The following is a 12122-nucleotide window of genomic DNA, read 5'->3' as shown; positions in this document are numbered from 1 at the left end:
GCACAGGCATTAGCATAAGAGATGCTGCCTCAGATTGTTTATCCAGAGAACCTAGCGTTCTGCGCGCACACACGGAAGTTGTGCGTTCCAGCCAAAATGTCCTCACTCCGTTAGGAAAATACGCACGACGAGTGCGAGAACGCAACATGAAAGTGTGATTTCGCACTGCTGAGAGGGTGAACTCTAAAGCTGTTCCACAACCCTTTCACTACTGGAACATTGTCTTGTGTCTGAGAAACGCGCTGACAGTTAAAGGTGCGACTATTGTTAATATGGTTGTAAAATGAAATCACACAGTGTTTGTCAAACGGCATTACTCTGCTTTACACTTGCGGAGCTGTGTACGAACGTCTGCATGTGTTTGCACACACTCCGGCCGCAATCTGAGAAATGACACTGACGGATAATAGAAATGTTCGTTTTGCACCTTCCAGCAGCAGTGACTCAATTAAATACTGTACAATAGAGTCGCTGCTCAGACAATTTGCAAAGAAACGTCCTTTTGTTTTTAAATCCACACATAAAATTGACCACAGATGTGACCATTTTTGATGTAAGTGAATATTGGAATTTGACCTATTATCAGCAGACATTAGTTCTGGGTTTCAGTGACAGCGTGTGTTTGTTAAATTTATGTCGTATTAACATTAGCACCGCTGGAAACAGGCCCTTTGGATGATGTTCATAAGGATTTGGACATGAATCAATTAGTCAGGCAGCAGCTTTAGCATCATCAGAGTTTAGGCACCACTGTGTTTTCTCCCAGAGTGAATCCAAAACAGTTTGTTAGTTGCATTTTCATTCACTAGTAAGTTAATGAGGGAATATGGGATAATTGTAATGCTGGACACTGGGCTGCTTTGGCTGCAGGGCGTGTGATTTCTGCAGCATCATTACGCGTGTAGTACAGAAACAAAGATTTGCTGGATCCCTATTCACAGGATCTGATTCATTTGGTTTACTGCTACCAAACACATAAACATAAATCAAAGCTGCGCCGTAAAACCCACAGCAGCCGCCGTAACAATTTTTATGACATGTTTTGAAAAAGTGATAAAACTAATTCCATAGTCATAAAAGAAATCAGATCTAAGTTCATGTCCTTTCCCACTACAGGTAAGGGCAGTTGTGAACTAATGGGGGGGGCTCGCAGGGGAGAGCATCTGGACTATAGGAGTGGATCAGGGTTATTGAGCTTCGCCTCATGAAGAGGAGTTGGCATCATTTTTAAGCGTCAGGCTCCTGTAGCTCTCTATTCTGGAAGCGACTAAGTAGCACGAGGCACAACGCTGGGCCTACCTTCTCTTAGATCAGCGCCGGGATTAAAAGTACTGAAAAGTGTTTGTCCAAATCCAGAAACTGAGCCACCCGGGGCGCCCGACTCTGTGTGTGGAGAAATAAATAAAGAGGGGAGCGCAAGGCCTGAGCGTTAATGCCAGCCGTGACACAGCGCCATCCATATAAGCCGGTTTATTACGTAATGACCCATGTCCACACACACACACACACACACACACACACACACACACACACACACACACACACACACACACACACACACACACACACACACACACACACACACACACAGGCTTAAGTGGGCTCACGGTGTCTGTTCGTGCGCAGCCGCCGCTGGAACACATTTCGAGATGACTTCGTCGCAAACGCATTTACGCATAATTAGATGATTTGTGGCCTGTATTAATAAAGGCAGAGGATTGCTAACGACGCTGCCTAATGCCTCCTGTCAGTCGCAGCATTCCCACCGTTTATTATCGCGGCGCGCGCCGTTGAGTTCGCTCTAACGCTAACGAAGCCATTGCGAGTCGGGACCGGTCAGCGTTTGCTGTGACAACTAATCGCCGTGGATGAGTGACAGCATGGGAGGTATTAATGTGTCACATGGGGTTCCAGACATGATCCAATCTTTCTGAGTCCAAAGCCAAGTTCGTTTTTTTTTTATTGTAATAATCCAAGGATTTCAGTAGATGTGAGTGAGATGATGGCGGCGCAGACAGGATTGCGGTAGCGCGGCAGCAGTGTGTGTGTGATTTTGTGCATTTGTTTGTCCGAGTGTGCGATTGTGTGACTGCTGGTGCCGCATTAGCGTCTCCTCTACAACACGGGGATGTGATTTCGAATGAAAAGACGATGTAGGGTCATGTGGGGTCACGGCGACGGGATCGGCAGATGAACAACTGGGTTTTAGGACTTAGTCTCTCCGACCTCCTCCCCCCATCGCCGCACGTCCATCTGTCCGGCTGACCAATGGGCTGCAGGCTCTGTGGATCACACTCTCCTGCCAATACATCGCTAATCCCCATCTGAGCATGCTCACTGACTTAAATGGGACAGGGACGTACAGTAACAGTGCGCTGTGCTATGACGTGCTGTCTAGGCCATCGGTACTGTAACATCTGTTTGGGCAACAGCTGGTTATCAATCTTGGTGTAAAATCATCCCAATAAATAAATTCCTAATAGGTATTATTACTGAATTCCAGGCCACTTCTGTGAATGTAAAGTCTCGGGACCTTCAGCCGCACAATAACATTAAAGCCTGTACGAGTGCGTGTGTGTGCATGTACCAACAGTAGTGGAGGATGTTAGGTGAGACAGTCACCTCCGACCTCAAATCCCTGGGAGGAAACGGAGGGGCCCGGGATGATTTATGTGTCTCACTGAACCGCACCGTATGCACCATGAATCCACACACACACACACACACACACACACACACACACACACACACACACACACACACACACACACACACACACACACACACACACACAAGCAGACTAACACAACACAAGCGTTCGCTCGCAGCAGGGTCAGAATCGATGATGATCATGGGACTGATTACATTACTGGCATAGATCTGAGTTCATTTTATATAATTATAGCTTATAATGCATCTAACTGAGCGTGTTTATGTTTTACTACTGCTGGTTGGACAAGACTGCCCTAAATATGGAACAAATTACATTTCCTACTGTAGGATCATACTGGTATTTAAATAACCTAAATGTATACATTTACTACAAAATAAAACAACAATGTGGATAATAATAATAAAATAGCATTGATAGTTGTTTACAGATGTAGAATATGTAAACAACGTGATGTTTGTGTCCTTCACAGCAGCTTGAAAGAGCTTACAGGGGATTGTAGTTCCGCTTGCACACAGTTAAAGCTTCTGTCAGCTAAGTCACAGCTAATCAGTGAATTCTTTGACTTTCCTACTGATGTCAGCCAAACAACAAAAGTGCTGCGCTGGCCGACGAGCACTAATGGATTTCCTTCAGACAAAACCGACGTCTGACGACGCGGTGCCGGTGCCGAGGTCCGCGCTCCTCCCGCGTCCTGAGTGCCTGTCTGCTGGACCGTGAGAGGCCCGCTGCCTCAGACGGCGGGTTTAAATTTAGGATGAGCGTGCGCCGGGTTTCCGGGGGCCACCGTTTGGTTCTGTACCTCCAAGCACCTGACAGGTTCTGGTCACAGCCATCCGGGCTGCGTCGACTCACTCGGTCAGAACAAAGAAAGTCCGATCGGCCGTGCACTCTGAAGACCGGACAGCTCCGCTCTGACTTTAAGACATGGAAACAGCCACTGTTCATCATAAGAGCTGCAGTAAGTTGCAGCTTGAATTATGTATGAATTCAGAAAAAAAAACACACACACAAGCACATTCACAGACCAACAAGCGTACAGTAAGTCCATGTTCCTCTGCTGCTGGTACTGATTTTCCCAGTACTTACAGAAGTACTCAATAATACAAATACCCAAAGCCAAGTACAATTCTGTGTCTTTGCAGTCACATAGTTCTAAAAGTTTTCTTTTATGAAATGATCAAATCAACAGTATTTCAGCCCATCTGCATGTGAAGATGCACGTGATCCTTGTGGACCTTACAGCAGATTGCAAAGTAGTGGTGTGGTGCAGGTGGACGCGCGCCACCTCCTTCACTGACTCAGTGGGAGTCGACGTCTCAGGTGAACTCCATGTTCTGGCTGCCGGGTCTTAGTTAAGACGCACACTGAGACTGTGGGAGCCGCCAAGCCGCAGTCGGCTCGTTAGCGTCCGTCTGATGCATCAGATGCATGATGGGTAGAGGACCGCAGCTAACGCGGGCCTCTGCAGCGCGGTCCGGTTGCTCTGTCTGTCCAAGCGTCAGCCCCTTCCTGTCGGGGCCGCGTGTACAGAAGCCCACTGCTGTCAGGGCTGATGTTGCCACTTTGCCGATCGTTTCTGTCTAACAGCTCGGAGGCTGAGAGCCTCTCCACAGAGAGAATCCCTAATCAAATTCCCTTTTATTCCTGTCTCCCCGAGCTCCTCGCCCGGAATCACACTGCATTACAACACAGTAACATATGCCCACATCACTCTCACCGTCCACCGGCCGCTCTGAGACAACGCTCTCCTATCGCCTGCTCAATCCATCACCGCCGCTGTCTTTAGCCTACATAAGGAAAGCAGAACTGTGGAATAATTCCTCCTGTGCAGGTTAGTGTGATGCGCTGTGATGAAAAGACATGGCGACAGAGAGGTCTATTAATAATGAAGCGCACGGGGCCCGAGCGGCAGCGCTGACAGAAGAGACACGGGGAAAGAAAAACGACTGACTGGAGAGCCAGCTGAACATCACAGGAGAGGGGGGGGGTGAGGAGATGCAAAGAAGGCGAGCGATGAGGTTAAAACTCAAAGCATGGGAGCGAGACAAGACGGGGAAGGGAGGCTGCAATACCACCTCCAACGCTTTGTTTTGCATTATTACTTACTGGAACCGGAGGGCGAACCAGCAATTGTACCTGAAAGAGAATAAGAAAGGGGGGAGATGAGATCTTGTTTATTTATGCATTCAATTTGCCTAAAGACTTGACTCTGCCTCGTTCATCAGACTCAGATGGCGGCGGAGGCTCGAGAGCTGTTGTGCAAAATAAGGGCTTGTTGTAGACCAGCTCTCCACGTTGTGGAGTAATTACTGTCTGCACCATTGCTCCCAGTGCACCTGTAGCTCCTCCCAAAGCCTCACATCAAGGGCCCTCATTATACATGCATGTTTCAGGAGAGCACCATCGCTTTCCTGCACTTGAATCGAAACCATCACCAACCCCCCCCCCCCCCTTGCATATTTTCCCGGATTGTATTTATAGTTGGCTCAACTTGGCGTGCACGATGCGATCTGCAGAGACCGCGCTGTTCCGTGAGCCATGGCCATTTTGTGTAGCATGTTGCAAACATTTAAATTTTTAAATTCCGCTAATGGGATCCGGGGCTTTAAAAGGGTGGCGATGGGATCTGAAGGTGTGTGTTCGGTGCCATTAAAAGTGGGGTGCGGAAAAAAAAATACAGCAAGATGGAACAAAAAAAAAAAAAAAGCTGACAATGGAGCCATTCACTGCAACGTGAGCGCAGGTACAGGTGTGTGTGTGTGTGTGTGTGTGTGTGTGTGTGTGTGTTGCTTTGAAAGGAGCAGGGTGGGGAGGGGCTGCCCTAGATTATTATTTCATCACGGCTAGCTACTGTAGCTGGCTGCACTCTCCAAGAGGATTTCCCCGCACACACTCCCCTGTTGTTTCTCAGCTCTCATCTGATGCCTGGACCGAGGTGACCACGGCTCGGACCTTCGTCTCTAAACCGGCCACGCAGCTCGATCCTGCTTTTCAATGGAGAATGTAGTACGATGCTGAGATGTACGGCCTCTATGAGAAAACGGCCCTGATAGTAATTTAATATTAGAGACTTGGAAATGTTCTTATTGGGTTAATTACGTGAGATAATATATATTACAGCTGCTTACCTGAACTGAAATCAAGGCGAAACGGCAGAAAAATCCATCTGCCTCCACCTCTAAAGGTCAACATTTAACAAATTATATCTCATTTGTTTAATCTGTACAGAAAAAAAAGCCTAAAAGCCGCTACTGACTGCCAATTCTGGGCGCTAAAGCAGTTGCTAGACAACCAGAAGGAGCGCAGCATGTTAATTGGTGAATCTTAGAGGTGTCGGAAGGTGAATTTTATTACTTCCTGATTAAAGCATCCAGGTGCTTTCCCTGTGTTGGTGCGTATTAGTGCAGCGCAGGCCGGCACAATGGACTGAATCAGCAGTGTTGCGTCTAACTGAGAGTGCTAGATTGATGAGGTGGCGGAACGCGGGGGTACCTACAGGTGTTGGGGGTTCCGTTGGGCGCCGGCAGGTAGGAACCGGCCTTCCAGGACTTGGCTTTGAAGCCCTTCCTGCAGCGCTGGCAGTCCTGCCCCGTGGTGTTGTGCTCGCACTGGCACTGGAGGTTTCCGTCCTGCAGCAGGCACTGGGAGGCGTGGAGGTTACACTTACACCTTTAAATGGAAAAAGAGAGAGAGAGAGAGAGAGAGAGAGAGAGAGAGAGAGAGAGAGAGAGCGTGAGAGAAAGCGGTCGACACATCAGAAGAGCGGTGCGATGTGTGATGTGTGCGCGCGTTTGGGCTGAGTTGTAATCACACGCCTGCTGTAGTTCTAACGGCGATGCTTCTAGAACCAAGGAGCAGGTTTTCTGCCTGCGTGCACCTTCATACTTCACAGCACGTGTGGTGGCATGCGTTCATCACACACCTTGAAATCCTGCGTGCCGCGTTGATTAATTGGCTCCGTCGAAAGAAAAACCCCACAGCTACTTTAAATAACTTTACAATGCTAAAAAAACCTAAATTTCCCGCCTCATATTCCGGTTTCTGGCAAAGCTACTGCAGCCGTTTCTATTCTGATTTGCGCCAGTGCAGTTTGTACGACTGCCAGAGCATCTGATTCAGTGCCATTGGATTTTACTGGCAGTTTACAATATACACGTAACGAACGTGAATCACGGGTCGATACAGTCATCGGTTGCGTTTTGCTCATGAACTAGTCCTGGTGTCATTTTGTGTCTTTTTATATTTAAATTAACGACAGTATTTTTTTTTTTACATTTGTTAGTAAAACGTTCAATGCCTGAATGTAAAATAATGCTGCTTGGGTCTGTGATGGTGTAAACCCATTGGTGTCTGGAGAGCAGGACCCAGGTGCTGATCCAGAGGTTGCGAAGGAAATGAGGAATCTTAAGGACGTTCGGCGGCTACAACTTTAAATTACAGCCTTTTCCAGATGAGCGGCCGGACTCCAATCCTGTTTGTTCCACTGGAGTGAACAGCTATCCGTCCGCATCAAATATTCAAAGAATGCCCTCTGTATTCTGGCGAGATGACTGCTTCCTCACATTAATCTGCGCTTTTCTTTTTTTGGGTGTGTGTCAGCCTATCATCCCAAACCATAATTTCACAGCATGACGTGCAGAATAAGGACCGAAACGGTGAAAAATGTGCTGCGATGTTCAAAAAAAAAAAAAAAAAGAAACCCAGCGCGTGCGGTCCATCACGGTGAGTTGTGTCTCGCATTGTTGCGTTCGGCCCCATAAATTACCGGCATCTCTCTCTGATCACCTGCACGCGCTGACAGGACGTGGCAGCGGAATCCATCCACCGACAAGGCCTTGTTTTGCCGCCTGCTCCGCTGAAGGACGCGAGCTGTCCACTTAGCGCGGAGGGAAATTGAACATCTCTCTTCCGCGGCGCGAGCGCACGCGGAGCGAGGCGGGTGTGTGGCCGCGCGTGGCGCGATTCGGGGGGGCGGAGTGCGTTTGCCGCTGACAGACGTCAGATCAGAGGCGCAGGGGCGCCGTGACTAATGCCCGCGCTGAGTGAGTGACAGCGCCAAACATATCGCGGCGTCTCATCCCCCGCCTCTTTGGTGATAAATCTCATCTGTCTGATCTCGAAAGTGGAAGCGCCGCCGAGTGCAGCATTTAGAAGTTGTAGCTTAAAATCAATACTGAAGAACGGAGTGTTTTTCCGGATACAGTGCGCTTCTGCGCCGCTCGCGTCTTAGACGAAGCGTCCGCCATCTTGGCAATCACCTTGACAGAGCGGGCCTCTGCTCACAAACTCTTTGTTAATTGAATTATTAAGCAGTGTTCTGAGTCGTGCCGTCTCGCTGGTTTACTTTATGGACACTGCGTCCCTTTGACTCCTGTCACACAGTCCCGCCCTGGACGAGAACCTCCAGCCGCGCTCCGCTTCCGCATGAATGACGTGACACTCCCACTCTCTCGCGCCGCGTCTCCCGCTCTCGCTCTCTCTCTCTCTCTCTCTCTCTCTCTCTCTCTCTGTCTCCGTTTCGAATGACAGCCTGCGCTGGGATTTCTCCCCGATCCTCCTTGTCACTCCCTCCACACACAAATAATACATGGGCACAATCATATGTTAATGTGCAAGATGTCCGCCTTCGCTGCGCAGCCATCAACGTGGGAGCGGCGGCTCTGAGCTGAGGGGAAGTTAAGACGGGACAGCTGGATCCATCGCCACCGCCCTCCATTTGCTTAGAGAGGGAGAGACAGGGGGGGCGAGTGAGGGAGACGATGAGGAAGGGCAAGAAAAAAAGCTACACGAGACACCACAAACACAAGGTGGCCTTTTAATTAGCTGCTGTAATTATGGGCCAAGGTGTTGGTTCAGGTGTTAGTGTGTTGGCTGGTGTGGTACCACTTCCGCGTGGTACCGGTCCCCTGACCAACAGGTGGTGATTCTGCACCAGTGTCCATTGAAGCATGTCAATAAAACAAAGGGAATGCCAGATCTTAGGCATGATGCTAGCTTCCTGTTAGCATCGGCTACACACAAGCTAACATCCTCTCCCACCGTAGCGTCGGCAGAATCGCACACAAGCCAGCGGTTATATTTAATGTAAAACTTGCGAGACAGTAGGAATTGGATCATCCTTCGTGGACTAGATGATAACGTCATGTGTGTATAATCTGCCCGCGTCTTACAAATAATATTATTCTAACCTGCCAGGGAGACGCGCTAACTGTCGGCTCGCGCGTCCACGCACACTTGTCCGTCCGTTATCCTCCTCCCGGTCTGTCTGCGTGTGAAGTCCTGTCAGCCCTGTGTATTTAATGATACGACGATACGACGCGGCAATTAGGGGGATAAATAAGAAGAAAGATAAACAAACATCAAGGGGGAGTCATGTGGTGGCGGAGCCTGAGGAAGCAGCTGGAAGCAGCCGTTAATGGGGCTTTATGTGTCTCCTCACTCTACTCCAGACTCGCTCCTCTTGGGGGACACAGCTATCACTCTCTTTCTTATTCAGTGTTTTGCCGTCTCCACCCACTGTATTTTTTTATTCCCATTCCCACTTTCCATCTTTGTTCTCGTCTATTGCTCCTCTCTATTCCATCCCCCGTTCTTCTTCTCTTCCCCCTCGTGTCCGCGGCTTCTCCACTGCTCTTTCGCTGTTGCTCACTGAGGAGTGCATTGTGTAAATTGGGCTGTGGACATGTCTGAGAGAATTGGGGAGAGGAGAAAATATGGGGGGGGGGGGGGGGGTGGATGTGGGCGGCTGAGCAGTCAGGGAGTGGGGCCGCGGTGTCAAAGCCCTGACAGTCTGCTCTCCTCTCCAAGTTACAGCGGCGAGCCACTGAGGAGGAGCAGGAGGACGCCCGCTAACCCGCCATGACAGGCCGCGTGGATGCGGCCCCGGCCCAGCGGGGGGCCTCCGTCTCCCCCTCCTCGGCGCTCCGTTCCATCGGCGCTCGCCTTCAGTATCACAGAGCGCACAACCAGCTGCACGAGGCACCAAAGCAACAGCAGAGCGGGTGTCAGCGCTTCGGTGGGAGACAGAGAGCGACTTCACACCCGACCCATGGCTGACTGATTAATTAATTTCCCCAATTATGTCACATTGAGCAACTTAATCATCAGTTCATGTGGAAACAATTTTAAATTTCATATTCTAGAGATTTGTGAAACATCCAATACACATAGAGGAAGAACAGGCAAAAGTTAGACTGAAGAATATTCATGAAATATATCCACAGGTTCAGACGTGGTTGGTGGAGGGCGTCCCAAGCGCGGCGGGAGGCGGCCGGGTGAGGAGTGGGAGTAACGCGGAGCCGGGATCATTGATCAGCAGCACGGCTTATTGGCTTCTGCTGAAGTCTTTATCACTGCATTCCCTCCCACTTCCCCCGCCGCCTCGCCTCGTAAATTCGGAGCGGCTAATTGGACATGACTGCATTTATGTTCCAGCTTCATAAATTTCTTTCTGTGAAGGGAGAGGATCGATTTTCCTCGAGTGCAGCCTCCCGTGGAAGAGCATGAGTCTGTTCAGACGGTGCCTCTCATCCCTGCCCCACCTCACCTTCCTTTCCCTCTCTCGACCATCCATCCTCCCTCTCCCTCTCTCTCTCTCTCTCTCTCTCTGTCTCCCTTCAGATTAAACAGGTAATCTATAACTGACCTCCTCTGCAATCATGTGGTGAGCAGGAATTACACCGTGCCTCTTTTTATAACCACAACAGTTTCTTCACACATCTCCGTCATGCTCTCGTGTTGTCATAACAGAACCGATTACTTTGGTTAATGAATCATTCCACTCAAGCTCATTATCCATCATTATCTCAGCAAAAGACCACAAATGCTTTAGATACATTTTTGGCCTCAGTTCTTTCACTCGTTCTCCCGTTCTGGTTTCTTTTTTTTTTTTGGGCATATTCCAAAATCCATCTGAGGAAAAAGAGACTTTCAACTGGAGCGTCTAATAGAGCGCGGGATGAGCTTACGTGACTGCGTATTTGGGATATCCCCTTTTTTTCTATTTTGACATATGCATTGACTAAATATGTTCCGTATAAAGAGGTCACTAGATGTTGGGGCATTGAAAAGCAGAGGGAAGTGTCCGGCAAAAAGGCATCTTAAATTATTCACCGCTTAGGAATGACCTTGATTGTCTTTGAAATCCACACCCTGTATTTGTAGAGTGTGTGTGTGTGTGTGTGTGTGTGCGTGTGTGTGTGTGTGTGCGCGTGTTTGTGTGTGTGTATGTGTGTGTGTGTGTGTGTGTGTGTGTGTGTGTGTGTGTGTGTGTGTGTGTGTGTGTGTGTGTGTGCGTGTGTGCGTGCGTATGTGAAGATATGTGACCTCCCTGGTTTGTACATGGGATAATTCATTAGCACATCTTGCACTGAAAAGTTAAAAAGTGTGTCCTTTACTTTTGTATCATGCACTGCAGATTGGTGGAGGCAGCGAGAGAGAGAGAGAGAGAGAGGGGGTTGTATGAGACTGAATAATTTACACAGGATACAGTAAATGGCTACTGCGTGCCTTTCTAGCCGGTGCTCAGACCTGAGAGCAGCCTCTGATTGGTCGGCTCGGGCCATGCAAACGGAAGCGGGCCGACTCGGTACCTGCTGTCTGAAGTCCGCACACCAGCAGATGACTAAATAATGGAGGCTGGGTACGGTCTGTTCCCAGACCCAGACCTCAGATTTATATGATGGAGCCATTCCGGTGTGGGTTCTGTACGGTGGACTCATGACGTGCTGAAATGAATGCCGCACATTTTAATATCTTTGTTTATCATTCCTTCTTTGTTTATTAGTGTGTTATAAGTGTTCCTCATGAGAAGCAGCGTCAAAGGTCGCTGACCACTGTGATGTCTGACCCGCATTAATTCATCCCCAGCGTTGGGCACTTGGCGGGAGGTAATTTAGGACTCTGCACGCCAGCACGGGGATATTCATGCCGCATCATGCTGCATGAATGATGCAGAACGGCTGACGCTGTTCTTTGCAGAGCAGCCATGTCGCTGCATCCTAAGACTTCTGGAGAGAGTCCGACCTCGCTCGGCGCGGCCCTGATTGCCCTGAGATCGCAGCGTAGCCGCGCAACTGCACTTGGAAATTGTAGCTTAACCTCCCTACAGAATCTTTACTGCTGCTGAACGCGTTTTAATGAACATTACAGCTAAGGGTAACACCTGGGGAGAGAGGAAATTGGGCGAGACTCTGAGGGGAGCGTTATTATACATCCTATTAAAGATATGAGCAGAGGAGGCAGTGGAAATAAAGCGAAATGAGGCAATGAGAGGAATAAAAAAGTGATGAAGAGGAAGAAACTCTGGCACAATATGGAGTTGGATGGGAGGTTCTTCCTGTCATGCCGCTCCCCACAGACCCTAAGGGGTGATGGTGGAGCTTTGGAGGATGTTTATGTCGCTTATGTGTGTCATCTAGTGGAAAAAAACCACAAAACGTTGAAGTCT

At 49.1% G+C, this 12122-nt stretch overlaps 1 protein-coding gene across 9 annotated transcripts in view; it reads right to left on the bottom strand.

Moving 5' to 3' along the window:
* ntng2b (netrin g2b) overlaps positions 1-12122 on the bottom strand; it is a 40707-nt gene that overhangs the window by 10609 nt on the left and 17976 nt on the right. For all 9 annotated transcript variants that reach the window (XM_055513380.1, XM_055513381.1, XM_055513382.1 and 6 more), the window contains exons 4-6: positions 6171-6343; positions 4781-4810; positions 1300-1383 (exon numbers count right to left, since the gene is read on the bottom strand). In XM_055513380.1, coding sequence (XP_055369355.1) covers positions 1300-1383; positions 4781-4810; positions 6171-6343 — 287 coding nt within the window. The remainder of the gene's footprint in view (positions 1-1299; positions 1384-4780; positions 4811-6170; positions 6344-12122) is intronic.

The sequence above is a fragment of the Betta splendens genome, chromosome 12, assembly GCF_900634795.4.
Source record: "Betta splendens chromosome 12, fBetSpl5.4, whole genome shotgun sequence".
Taxonomy (NCBI): domain Eukaryota; kingdom Metazoa; phylum Chordata; class Actinopteri; order Anabantiformes; family Osphronemidae; genus Betta; species Betta splendens.
This window is presented reverse-complemented; position numbering and strand designations above follow the sequence as displayed.